This window comes from Pteropus alecto, unplaced genomic scaffold, assembly GCF_000325575.1.
Source record: "Pteropus alecto unplaced genomic scaffold, ASM32557v1 scaffold156, whole genome shotgun sequence".
Lineage (NCBI taxonomy): Eukaryota > Metazoa > Chordata > Mammalia > Chiroptera > Pteropodidae > Pteropus > Pteropus alecto.
The window spans coordinates 1916814-1930955 of NW_006437746.1; the positions used below are offsets into that span (position 1 = coordinate 1916814).

General features: G+C 43.7%; 2 protein-coding genes across 3 annotated transcripts in view; one reads left to right on the forward strand and one right to left on the reverse strand.

Annotated features, from left to right (window-relative positions):
* SEC22C (SEC22 homolog C, vesicle trafficking protein) overlaps nucleotides 1-2088 on the reverse strand; it is a 25888-nt gene extending 23800 nt beyond the window's left edge. The window contains exon 1 of one of the 2 annotated variants that reach the window (XM_015591741.2): nucleotides 1671-2088. The gene's annotated coding sequence lies outside the window, so the exon portion shown is untranslated. Of the gene's footprint in view, nucleotides 1-1326; nucleotides 1548-1670 lie in introns of those variants that run through there. The other variant, XM_006914821.3, reaches the window with a different exon arrangement.
* A 2710-nt stretch (nucleotides 2089-4798) lies between these two features.
* SS18L2 (SS18 like 2) lies at nucleotides 4799-7354 on the forward strand. Its single transcript, XM_006914822.3, has 3 exons — nucleotides 4799-4984; nucleotides 5250-5326; nucleotides 7056-7354. The coding sequence occupies exons 1-3, from the start codon at nucleotides 4916-4918 to the stop codon at nucleotides 7141-7143; spliced, it is 234 nt and encodes a 77-aa protein (XP_006914884.1). The 5' UTR covers nucleotides 4799-4915; the 3' UTR covers nucleotides 7144-7354.
* The last annotated feature ends 6788 nt before the right edge of the window (nucleotides 7355-14142 follow it).

A 14142-nucleotide genomic window follows, 5' to 3' on the forward strand; every position in this document is an offset into this window, starting at 1 on the left:
GACTAAACTTGATAGTAACTATTATTATAATGTCAGGTACTGGGCTAGGAACTTTTACACTGATAATGTTATTTAATGCTCATAACTGTGAGGTAGACATAATCTACACGAGACAGGAAGGAAAATTGTAGCTCCAAGGCTGAAGTGGTAGAGCCAGGATCCAAACCCAAACTTCATTACTTGAAATGTTCAAAAGCCTATGATCTTTCCACTACACTCTTGCTTTTCTAAATCCACTCTTTGGAATTACAGCTACTCTATTTCTCTAAAACAATTTCTTCTGGGGCACTGATACTCAAAACTAATCACAGATCTGTTAACAGATGAAGGAACAAGGCCTAACGTTTCACTTGTTACAACTGTTCCTTACTCATTGTATTACTTTGAATAAATCAGTTTTCCTCTTTGACCGTCAGTCACCTTTTGGATGTAGTTGATCTCTGAGGCTCTTTCTAAGAATCAAAAACTTCGGGACCCCAAAATGTCCTCTGTGTTATAAACACTTAGAGCTCTAACAACATTGTTTAAAATATATTTTCCAGAGAAAACGCTATTAGGTCAATTTAATTCTATTTAGCAATACTAAACCATTCTCAATTATTTACATTTTTATTTACTGAAATTATCTTTACTGAGATTAATTCCTTTGTAAAATTTAATGACAATGTACCCTATCCCTATCCATCGATCTGAGCTTTATTTTATTTTTCTGCCGATGTCACAAATTTCACCAATTAGTTTTTACCGCTGGTAATCTTCTTTTGTGGCTTTGATTCCTACACTCCTAATTTTTCCCGGAGTGCCTTATCCTTCTGGTTCTGGAAGTCTGGAGATCTGGACGTAAACCTACAATGGACACAAATGTACACCACCACCTCCTACACCTGACGTTAAGAAAAGCTAGTCCAGTGCATCCAGTATTTGGTAAACCAATTCATCTAATATCGGCATGTTAAGGGAAGTTTGCTATTAAAATTAAACAATACCCTGATGTGAGCTTCGTGGATAATAAACGAAACAATCGCCCGCTCTCCCCTTTGGACACACCCCGTCTCCTCCCCCTGGAGGCAGCGCTCTACGCGCATCTGTCAGCTGAAGGTTCCTGCTGGCGCGCACCTATGGGTGGATCCGGAGTCTGGAGAGCAACCAGCGGAAGAAAGGGGGACAGATGACTCCGAGAAGCCCCACGAAGCCCGGTGGGACTAGGCTCGGCTAGAGGGAGGGTCGGGCCTGGGGTCGCCTCTCCAGGCCCGCCCTGTGCCACACCCGAACCCGCCTGCTCTCGGTAACCGGCCGCGACGCCCGCCTCCGCCCGCCATCCCTCACCTCGCCTGGACGGCGGCCTCCAGGAGTCAGCGGCCTGCCTAGGTGCCGCGGCGCCACCCGCCGCCTCCTCCACAGCCTTAGCCCACCGGGCGAACCCGGCCCGGTCTCTGGCGGCCCGGGCGCAGGTAGGCGCCCGTGCGCATGCGCGAGTCTTGAACCTCCTCCCCCATTCGCTGCTGCTAAGCGATACCCGCACTCGAACCGACCAATCCTGGCGCGCCTCCACCGCCCGTCCCGACGGAGTGGTTAATGAACCGGTTCTTAAAGGGCTGCAACCCAAATGCAGAGGGGGCGTGGATGGGGAGCGCGCCTCCCAACTTTCCTACGCATCTCCCGACTCTCACACGCTTGGGTTTGAGGTCCAGGCCTGCAATTCCCACGTCTGGAGGTGCGAGGAGGCTTCGCGGTGTAAGCTCGATTCCTGCCAGGGTAGCGGACAGGACTGACAAGCCGAGGCAAGGAGGTTCAGCGTAATGGCGTGACACGCCCTGGGCGTGGGTTCCGCTGTTCGCGTGGCTGGGCGGGAAGCCCGAGATAGGCGAACCAAAGAGCACAGCCTCCTGCCAGCCTGGATGCGGTACCAAAGTCTAAGAACTTGCAGAGTGCGTGATTTAGTATAGGGCCTTGCGCCCTCTGACTGGTGCAGTTGGTGTGGCTCAGGGACCACAATGTGTTGAGCATTTTGGCTCTAGGCTCCAGAGGCTTCTTTTCCAGGCCTCTACCCCTCCACTTCCAGGGTCACAGTGTAGACCACTGCATCACCACAGAAGAACCTCACCTCTGAAGTTGCAAATGCAGACACCTGATCTCTGACTCACCTTTTAGATGTTCTCTGAATTCCTCCCACTGTTCTTCAGCCTGAAGAAGCCTGAAGTCCACTTGTCCTTCTACTTTGTTCTATTTATCACCTCCCACCAGGCTTCATTTCCTTCTCCATCAGCTGAAAGTCCGGGGTTCACCACTTCCATCACATTCTTTCCAAAACGCATACCTGCGTGGCAGCACTCCAACCCCGGAAAAATCCAACCTCTGCCTTCTCCGAATCTGCTTCTGGGCTACAAGTGCTGCTGAACACAATCTCACAACCACACAGATCAGTGCTATGTTTGTACATTGCTAGTCTCAACCAGGTCAGCAATACTGCCCAGAGTCCTGTGTTTGCCAGGTTGGCTCTCTCCATTTCTCCCCAACAGCAACTTCAAAATCCCCGGCAGGCTCCCCAGAGCTCCCACTTTTCTACCCCCTTGCTCTCCCACGTGCTTCCTTCACTGAGGAAAGAGCAACCATTAAAGTGATGCCACTCCGTTGCCACCTACTTCTGCCCCTCCAACTACCATCTTCTTTTCTTTTTCCCTTTTACAGACAAACTTCTTGGAAAAAGTGGCCTATGTTTGAAGACTCTATTGCTTCACCTTTCCCTTAATTGCTCAGTCCTCTGCAACTCTGACTTCTGCCTCACCATATTTCTAAAAGTTCCCTCATTAAAGTCATCACAGATCTACTTTCTATCTTGCTTGACCTTTCAACAGCATTTGTCATTGCTATTTGTCCTATCTCACGCTGCCCTGGATTTCCTCGTATATCTCTAATTTCTTTCTCCTCTCATTCTCCTTCGTCGTTCCTTTTCCTCTGCCGTGAGGGAAACCAACACACTCTCCTTGGGAAGTCTTATCCACTGCATGGTTCCAGTGAGTTCCCACAGTGATGCTTCTTAAAGTTTATAATGCCAGCCGAGTCCTTGGCCCTGAGTTACGGATCCAAATAGCCAGCCCCAGACTTCAACATCTCCATTTAACATCACCTCAAACTGTACATATCCACAGCTGAATCTGTCACTCTCGTTTCCAGTCCAGCTTCTCCTCCACTCTTCCCTACCTCCATGAATGGCATCACCAGTCTCTGAGTTGCCCAAGGAAGAAACCAAAAGTTATCCCTAATTGCTCCATCTTCCTCTCCCTCCACCATTAAGTAACTAAGGCCTGCTGACTCTACTCCTAATATGTTTCAAATGCATCCTCTTTTAAATTCCTCCCACCATTTCTGGCCTGCACACCTGCAGCAGCCTTCTCGCTGTTCTTTTTGCTTCTCATCTGGCTGCCTCACCTGCCTTTCGCCTTCCACCAGGAAAACTCTAAAATGCATCCCTGACGCCATTACTTCTCTACCTAAAACCATCCGTGGCTCCTGTAGATCCTAGGAAAGAGCCAAGACTCTGGACACCTGTCACCTGCATAACTTCCACTTCCTCTTCACATTGAGACATCTGTTCTCCTGGAGGGCTTTCTCTGTATGCTGGACCAGGTTGGTCTCCTGCACCTGCCCCACCTTAACTCCATCTGATATCATTGTCATTTCTCATTTGTCTAAACAGGAATGGGGCTGAGTAGGACTAATCAAGGCCCACACCCTGCTCTTGATGGTTCCTCCTCTGTCCACTCTGTTTTCTGCAGAACCTCTGGGGACTTTTCCTGGGGAGGGAGCCTGGTTTGGAGATAGCAATACAGGCTTGGGGACCAGGAAGCCCTGAGTCCTGACCCAGCTCAGGCATGTTGCCCCACTTCTCCCACTGGGTTTATCCATTTGTGAAATGAGACGAAAGCTGCCTCCTCATAGGGTTGAATTTTAAAAAAAAAAAAGAAAAGAAAAAGATTGTGGCGGGAAAGATTAACAAAAGCAGATGAGCCTGCTCTGGATCTGGGCCACCACTCAGAGAAATGACATTCTAGGAGGCAGAACTGCACTCAGACCTCTTTTGAGAAGTAAAGACTTCCAAGACTTCCAGAGGAACAAGCTTGGTATTCCCTGCCCAGCATGGGTGGGCTGGACAAGCAAGAAGACAACCACTTTAGAGTTTGGGTGGTTGTCAATGGTATAATTATGTGGCCCAGGAGGGTACGCTCTGCTTTCTCCCTGTATCTCTCAGCAAACTACTTCTGCAGTAGGTGCATAGGTGGTATGGAATAGTAGTTAAGAGTGAGGATTCTAAAGCCAGACGGCCTCTGCCCTTAGTAGCTAAGAGAACCTGGGCAGGTTACTTAACTTGTTTTCTTATCTGTAAAATGGAGAAAATAATAGCGCATTTTAGGGTTGTAAATCTAAGGAAAAATAGGCATTTATGCGAATTTCTCCCTCAGCAAAGGATGAAGCGCACACCAGTATTTTCTTGGGCCCTGCAAGGTCTGGCTTGGCAGGAGGCAATGCCTAGGGTTCACGCTCCAAACGTAAACCTAGAGGCACAAGAGTGTCAAAAGGAGTGGACTTGGGGGCCAGACATCTAGGTTCCAACCCCCATTCTCGTGTGAGCCCGGCACGGTGCTCCCGCAAGCACCATGCACTGCGCCTAGAAATGAAGGGGCTGATGACGGACCTCGCTCCACGTTATCTCTCCAGACTGCGCAAACGCGAAGGACCCGCCGATTGCTCAGGGGCCCCAGGGGCTGGGTCCGAGAGGGACGCTGAGCGTCGCTCCTGCGCGCCCAATCACAAGCGACATTCAGTCAGGTCCCCGCCCTCTAGGCGGGAGGACCCGTGATCTAGCAGCGCGGAGGTCCGCGGACCCCGAGACTCGGTTCCAGTCTGGCTTCCCGCGATGTCGGTGGCCTTCGTCCCGGACTGGCTGAGAGGCAAGGCGCAAGTCAATCAGGAGACAATCCAGCAGGTGAGCGCTAACGCGGGCGGAGAGAATGGGTTTCTTAGTCGAGAACCGGAAGGGCTGCGGGTAGCTTCCTGGAGTGAGCGGCAGCCCATCTGAGACTTATGGGATGGATGCCCAGGGTACTGACTTTCAGTGGTGCAAGTGAGATGGGAACAAAGTCAGCAAGGGGGCTGGGGCAGGACAGCCCGCCATTGGGCTATGAGACCTTTAGGCAGGTTACTTATCGTCTTGATGTCGCGCTGCGCTGACCCTTTTTATGATCTTTCAGCTTCTGGAGGAGAATGACCAGCTGATCCGCTGCATCGTGGAGTATCAGAACAAAGGCCGGGCCTATGAGTGCGTCCAGTAAGTCCCCAACTCCCTCCCCTTTGAGTGGAGGGGAAGCAGCGGGCCTGAATTAGGAGTCTTGGGAGATTGCTTGCAGATGAGAGTCAGGTTACTTACCTGCCAAAGACCAAAGGGACAGTACATTGTGAAGCCCAGAATCAGACATGGCACCCTCTTCAAAACTTGGATTACACTCACTGCAGTGCCTCCATCACGTAAAGCCATGACAGCTGATGACAGCAGGGGTGGGGAGGATAGCACACGGAAAACTAGTATTACAAGATGAGAGTGGTGGCCACTTTCCCATGGATTCCTGGCTCATCCTTTTTCTGTTAAGTGAGGAAATCATGACCATTTAACTGCTAAGTTCCCTCCCATTTCTAACTTTGTAACACACAAAAGCCAATAAAAGATTTCCAAGTTAAGGTAAGGTAAATTCTAAACAGTAATTTAATGTGCTTTCTAACCATATACCAAAATGGGAGGAAATAATCTCTTTTCTAAATGTAGTTCAGGAATTACACCTCATTTATTGTCAAAGGATATTATTTAATTGTTACTGAAGACATGTTTAAAAAAGCCATGCTTTCCCCACCCTCTGAAAAAAATACCTACAGCCCCTCAAACAGCTCAATGGAATAATAGAGATATCCGCTTTTGGATAAGTCTTTACATTTGACTCGGGCATTAGGTAATTTGCTTTTTTTTTTTTTTTAACAGTTTATAATAAACACTTTCTCATTTTTCTATATGGAAAATAGTTGTAAAACATTACATTTGGTGCAGTGATTCCCAACATATGGGTTAGAAAGTTATCAAAATCTCCTGGTGGGCTTTTACACATTGCAGAGGCCACGCTTCCTACTTCCTAGTCTGATTTGTCTTCCTGTCCCCCCGATTGAGAATCCCTTCTATAGAAAGTTCACATGGATCATGGGAAGTATCTCGTCCCTTCTTAAGTTTGTTAAACAGATATTTTATAACTACTACTGAGTACTAGGCACTGTTTCAGCTACTGGAGAATCAGATACTAGCTCTGCTGTCCTGGAGCTTACATTCTAGACTCTAGCATCTAGAGGGAGGAAATCATATAATTAGGCACCTGCTAATGAGCTCTTTGAATAAGAATAAAGCCAGGTAAGTACAGGGAGGGGTATTGTTTTATACAGGGTATCTCTGATGTGACATTTGAGTAGATACCCCCAGGCTGTAGCTGGATAGTTAGCTTCAGGTGGTAGCAAGGAGACTACTGTGGCCGGAACTCAGTGAACAAAGAGAAAGTGCTGGGAGATGAAATCAGAGAGGTAACTAGAGGCCCCAGTTACATAGGACCTTAAAGGCCACAAGAAGGACTCAGCTTTACTCAATGAGATGGGAGCCTTTGGAAGATTTTAAACAAAGGTAGGGCATGATCTTAAATTGTACAGTGATCACTCGGGTTGGTATATGGAGAATAGAGTAGGGGTACAAAGGTAGAGCAGGGAGTCCAGTTAGGAGACTGGTCCAATACCACAGTCTAAGCAAGAAGTGATAATAGCTTCGCCTAGAGAGGTAGCTATGGAAGTGATAAGGTAGAACAGGTAAGATTCTGGATATTTTTTCCTTAAATGTGTTAACAAGAAAGTTGATAACACTTTATCCAATTAATGGATAAACCATTCCACTAGAGAAGGTAAATTATTTTCCAGTTTCTAGTTCATATTCAGTAAAAACAAGCCTCTAATTTTTGCCTATTTCTCACCCATAGGTACCAACATGTGTTACATAGAAATCTCATTTATTTGGCTACCATTGCAGATGCCAACCCAACCAGTCCTTCAAAAGTAGTGGAATAATCTTCCAGTTGGCTGTTGTGAGGAGTAATTGAATGTAATCCGTTTCCTGAGAAATGGAGCTGGGAGCTTTACCAACTCGGCTGCGTAAAATATGAATGAAACCTCTGTGGCTCTTTTAAAAGTATGAAAGTATGAAAATATGAAGAAGCTACCAAGTTAACTATTTCAATGTAAATATTTATTTAATAATTAAACAGTTTCCCTCAATTAAGTTGCCGCCAGGTGTCCTCTTTCTTGAAATAGGTACATTTGGATAAAAAAAATAACAAAACATGGGCTTCTTCAAGGCTCCTTTTTTACAACCTGAAGAGGAAACTTAGCAGGTGTTGGTGATGAGCAGGAATTGGTGAGACTCCAGAATGAGACCCTGCCAGATGGACATGTAACTATTCTCTCTTCTCTGGAGTTTTTAGTTGTAGAACCCCTGACTGCTCTTTTCGAGTTGCTTTGAAATAAAGCTTGCCTTTCCACAAAAGGCTAATATTGAGGTATAGAAATGTTCATGTAATAAGTGTTCCATTTGGTTTTTCAGAAAAACCGTAGGGACTTAATATATACTTAATATACACCATTATCATTGCTAACAAAATTAATAGTAATTCATAATTATTAACTAATATCTAATAATAGATAATATTATAGAAGAGGAAAAATACCTTTCTTTTAAAATTCTCAGCTGGGACTGTAGTAAAAGACATTAACAAAAGAAAACCATACAGATTTATTTAATAGAAGTTTTACATGACGTGAGCCTTCATAAGGAAATGAAGCAGTTGAATGTGAGCATTTTTATACTGGGTTGGGAAAATGTGATAGGACAAAAAGGTATGAGCTAAGTGTAGTGAACTGGAGGAAACAGCAAGGCTTGTTTGTTCAGTTTCCGTGTCCCTCAGAGAGATAAGGATGCTCTTTTCCTCCAGGTATAGAGAGGGCCTCTCTCACATGCGGGTCTCATGACCTGCTTCAGGGAAGGTCAGAGTCTTTCTAGCATCTGCCATTTCTCAAATTCCTTCAGCTCAAAATATTCAATATGCCCGGGTGCCATATTTTTGAGTAGCGTGTCCTGAACCCCTTTAATCAGTTTTCAATTATCATAAAGTGTCTTTTGGTCTGAATTAGGATCTAAATAAGATTCACAGACTTGTTTTTTGTTGCTGTCCCTTTAGTCTCTTTAAAAATACTTAATCCTTTGTTTTTCTTTGCCAATTGTTGAAAAAACTAGGTCATTTGCCCTAAAATTTGTCAAATTCTGGATTTACCTAGTCGTATCCCTGTTATGTCATTAAATATGTTCCACTTTTGCCCACTTTTCCTATAAGCCGGTAGATCTACAGGCTCATTTAGACTCAGATTCTAATATTTTTGCAAGAATACATCATAGGAGGTGATGTTTTTGCATCACAATAGGAAGTGACCTGATTTATTATTAAGTTCCCAAAGCCTTAAATTATGATCTACTCATCTTTGATCTATTATTTCATTAGGGATTATATAATGGTGCAATCGACTGCTTAAAACATTTCTATTTTATTATTCCCTCTGCCTTTATTGGCTTTGTTCTGGTATGTGCTGCCTAAGTGAGCACTATTGGCTTTGTTTTATAACTTTTCCCCTTTGAGACTTATCTGTAAAACAAGGCAAAGAGATTATTTTAAGTAAACCCAAACTTAGAATATCAGGTTCGTGCTCCTTTCGCTGGACTCGAGGATTGCAACCTAGGGAAGCTATAAGGTGTAAATAGTGAAGAGAGACCTAATTTTGAGTCCAGATCTAGCACTCAACCTCTGAAAGCTGTTGCCTCACCTCTAAAATGGGAGTAATCAAAGCAGCATCTGCCCCTGAGGTTGCGAGATTGGGAGAACGGAGTTGAGAGCAGGGCACATGGTAAACACTGAATGTGTGTTGGCTCTGCTGTGTCATCTGACGGCTCTGGCCCTTTCTCGGCCTTCTCAAGTCCGGGAGGGGGCCTGTTTTTTGCTCCCTTGCCCATTCTGCTATCTTTAGGGTTCTAGCCCATTAATGGTCTCCTTCCCCCACTGGTCTTGGGGTTCGTGCCCATACTCTGCCAAGTGGGCTGCTCATGGGCCTGATCTGGTCAGCAGACAGGGTGGGCACTGTGCAGTGTTTTTATTTTGAATTAGTTGCTAACATTTAAAGATGAGAAGATTTCCCATTCAAGCCTGGATTTCTAGCAATGCTTATCTTAGAGATCCACAGAGCAACCAGCAGCTGGAGTGGGAAGGCAGCTGCCTGCCTTTACTAGGCAGCTTGACTTATTTGCATAGGACCTGACTCTGGCTGGGATGTGAGCACACAGGCTGGTGTTTCAATTTAGACCTCCCCTGAAGCACAGCCTGAGAGGAGGCCTTGGCACAGGTTGTTTATTTGGGAGATGATCTCAAGAAGCACAAATAAGGTAGTGGGGAGAGTGAGACACAGCCAATAAAAGGGTTTTATTACGGAGGTCACTGCTGTAGGCAATAGGGACTCAATTATTGTAGGAGAAGCATATAGAATGTCTCAGAAGTGTCCACCTGAGAGACACTGGTTGGGGGTTCCCCACAGGGGAGTTAGCGTCCCCTACATTAATAAGCAGCCTTTGTGGCCAAGTGGGCCCCAGATGTCAGAGGAAACAGAAGAAAGTAGAAAGTCAAGGGCAGCCCCAGAAGTGGGCTTCTGCCAGTGCAAGGTGGGTCTGACCTTGAGGGATTGTCTGCTACTGGCAAGGTGGGTGAGGGTCTGTGACAGAGCAACAAAGGCTCCAATGCCTACAGCAGTCACGTGCAGCTTCCTGCGTGGCAGGAAGTATACAGCCTTGAAGACAAAGCCCAGCTCTCCTCAGCAAAGAGTTTTGTGACCTGCTGTGTCCCCCTCCTTTTGTCTTGGATATTTCAGTGCACATGCAGAGAACTGAACTGGGGCAAATCAGAGCCTCTGAGAGTAGTCAAGGCTGCTTTAGACACAGTTTACCCTACACTCTAGACAACCCTTTTCTGGTGAGATACACGGGAGAAGCAGGCACGGGGCAACAAGCCATCATCGCGAGCATTCCAGCCCATCTCTACATATCTGCTTCAGAGACAGCCTGAAGTACAAGCATCTGCCATCACTTTTGAAGGACCCAGAGTTCGGTACAGTTGTGAAGATGATTTAAAAAGGCAAAGACTAAACCTGACCAGCCTAAATTAACCACCTTCTCAGAGAACCTTCTGCTTCAAGAGTACAGCCTCCACTCAGCCTGTCAGTCTTTTTCCAACTCCGGGTCAAACTGCTCTCCCAATAGCAGAGACTGTTGTCCTGGGTTTCCAAGCCTGGATTTGCAACTGGTGACTTCTGTCATTATCACATTCTTCTGGGATGAGGATACAGTAGCTAAAATAAGAGCAGATAATTTGAGGTCAGGTTTATTCCACAAAATGATATTTTTCTACTTTGTGAGGCTTCCTAACACCACAGTCTGACCTCTGGGGACTCCGAGTAACGACGTGGCTAGGGAGGAAATGATGCTCAATGCTATCTTATGTACCCTTGAGCCTTTGCAGTAAACTTCCATTAGTGAGTATATTTCTTGAGCAGGGTACGTAGTATCTTCATTTTACTGTTACTGTACCTCACACATGTATTGATTTGATTCCATTTTAATAAAAGCAATTTAAAGTTAATCTGTTCCCAATAAAAATTCCCAATAAAAATTCCTCTAGAATCCAGATGTTCTCCTTAGTCACTAGGGCATTCTCTTTCCTTCCTAAATCTTTAACAAGAGTATAGGATCCAAGGGGAGCTTGTTTTCATTTCTGTTGTCATTCATTCATTCATTCATTCATTTAAAAATATTTTTTGATCAACTGGTATGTGCTAAAGGTACTGCAGTGAGGAAGCCAGACAATATCCCTGCTCTCATGGAACATTTATTCCTGTATAAAGAAGACAATACAGTATAAATCTACTTATGGGGAGACAAACAATAAAGTATAAGTCATCAAGGAAAGCTTCACATGGTAATAAGTGCTCTGCAGAGAATTACAACAGGGAATATTCTGGAGAGTGTCTGGATGGCTACTTTATGGAGTCAGGGATGACCTGACAAAGTAATATTTCAGCTAAGATGAATAACAAGGAACCTGATATGTGATCATCAAGGGAACTAGTGCAGGCAGAAGCAAGATGCTTCATTTCAACTTTGTCTTTTTTTTCCTTTCTTGAGTCCATTATAGAACAGTATTCATCAACGTGCTCATCAATTCAATTATAATGTGAGTTCTCATTTGACCGGGCCTTGTGCTGGGCTCTACAGTGAGGAAAATAGAGGCGGGGCACTAGGCCCTGCTTTCAGGGAGCTCCTAATAAGCTTGGCAAGATAAAAGAGACCCATACCCAGGCACGGATCAGGAGACCATGTGGGGCCAGAGATGCCTAAGAAACTGTTTAGATGAGGCTGCAGGAACTCCATGTGGAAATTATCAAGTGCTTCTTATATATCATAGAAAAAAAAAATCTATGCTTTTGAATTCCTGAGCACTCCTTTGTCTGCAAACAAAAAATTCCCAATTGTAGCAGAAGGTGTCAGCTTCCAACTCTCATTCCCTTAATTTTACTCCAACTGCATTGAACTTTCTTCCTTTGTCTTCCAACTGACTCCCAGCAGTCCATTTCTGTATCTCTATTTCTGAGGACTTTTTCCTAAAACTGGAAGTCTACTTTTCTCAAGCATAGCAGGCTGGTAGATCCTGGGGATTATCCCCTGGAGAACAGCTCTCAACGAATGACTCAGGTTTTCCACAAAAAAAGAAATCTAGGATTTCAAAATATATGTTCAAATTTTCAGTATAGATAGATTTTTTTTTATTACCAAATTCTGGTAATATTTCTGTTTTTGCTTCATGGATCCCAAGATCACCTCCAGGTTGGATGACTGGCTAGAAGGACTAATAGGACTTAGCACATAGTCATACCCACAGCTATGATCTATTATAGCAAAAGAATTCAAAGCAAAATCAGCAAAGGGAAAAGGCGCAGGGGGCGAAGCCTGGAGGAAACCAGATTCAAATTTCCCTCTCCCAGTGGTGTCACATGAGACAAGCTTAATTCCTCCAGAGATGAATTGTGACAACATGTGAGGAATGTTGTCTACCAGGGAAGTTCATTACAGACTCAATGCTCCAAATTTTTATTAGAGGCTGGTCACATATGCATCCTCTGCCTAGCACATGCCAAAATTTCAGATTTCCAACAGGAAAGCAGGTGTTCCGCATAAACCATATTGTTTGTGCAAATAGTTTAGGCATAGTGAGGCACTCTTATAATGAAAGATTTCCATGAATGTAGGAAACATTACCATTCGTTTGCATCGAGATCACCCAAGGGCCAACCTGGTAAGTAGGCCTTTCTAAAGATAGCAGTCCCAGGCTTATTATGTTAATTCTTTTCTGCACAATTCCTCATTTAAGATCTAGAATATCCTTTTATTTAAAAAATAGTATAAGGAAATAAGGCAGAATTGTGTTTATAACTTCTCATTGGATTTTTCACACACTTCTTGTCTCTCTTTCTTAAGTTATAAAAGTATAAAAGTTACTTTGGGGAGAGGTTGGAGTAGGAATCCCTACTAGAGGCTGAACTGTGTTATTCTGGAGGATATACTAAAGAAGCTGAGAGGCAATATATGGATAAGCAACACGCCACTGAGATAATCATGTGTCCTTTCTTTGATATGTTAATATGGTGAATTATAGGAATAGATTTTCTGATGTTGAACCATCTTTGCATTCCTGAGTTAAAGCCAATTAGGTTATAATATTTGGGGTTCAAATACTGCTAAACTACATTTCTTAATATTTGGATTTTTAAATCCATGTTTATATAGAGATTGGTCTGTAACTTTCTTGCCATTTTTGGTCTTAGTATCACAAGATAAATTAGGTAACTCTCCTTTACTATTTTCTGAAGTTTTTGATTAAGAAAGGGATTATTGATCCCTGAAGATACAGTAAAATTTGCCTACGAAGCAATTTGGACCTTGTATTTTTTTGGAAAGAAAGACCATTTTTGTTAATTATTTTATTATGAATAATTTCAAAGATTAAAAAAATAGAAAAGATAAATAAAAAATCCCCACATACTTATCACCTAGATGCAACTATTATTTAGATTTTGCCACAGTCATTTCACTCATTACCCATTTTAAAATATATTTTTTTTTTCCTTTGGTGAAGCATTTTAAAGCAAATCCCAGACAGACATCATGTGTCTTCATCCCTACATACTTAAGTATGCAGCTCTAAAAAACCAAGGACGTTTTCTTACATAACGAAAATTTCATTATCACACCTAGCAAAATGAAATATATTTCCTTGGTTTCATCTAAAATCTAGACCATAATCGAATTTCTCATATGGCTGTGTCACAATGTCTTTCACAGTTGTTTGGAGGGAGATTGGGATTACTAATTTAATTTCTTCAGTGGTTACTGGTTTATTCAAGCCTTCTATTTTTTTTGAATCAAATATGGTAATTTCTACTTTCTAGAAAATCACGTATTTCATCTACGTTTCCCCACTAGCACTCCTGATTAGTTCCGTCACGGCCTTATCCATTGAAGTTGCAACTGCTGGTGTGATCCCACTCTAAAAAGCTAAATGCCCAGAATCATTACCAGAAAATTCCTACCAAGGGTTCTCCTTTGTGGTAATCACAGCGAAATTGAGCCTGAGTTTGTAAACTCCTTGGATAACAATTTTCTACCACTCTTGAGGATGAGGAAGAGGTATCAGTCCTATTGGTGGATGCTAGCCAGGCCTGCCTTGTCCTGGCAGTTTCTTCTCCTTAACCACAGACCAAATAGCATACCTTACCATCAAATCATCTGAAATATAATTTCAACTCACAAAACGAAAAGAATTTCGAGCAAGAAGGGAACTTAGATAAATGGCATTTCATCTTTCTTGTTTTACAGATGAAACTGAACTCTAGAGAAATAAAAAAAAAAAAAGAAAATGATCA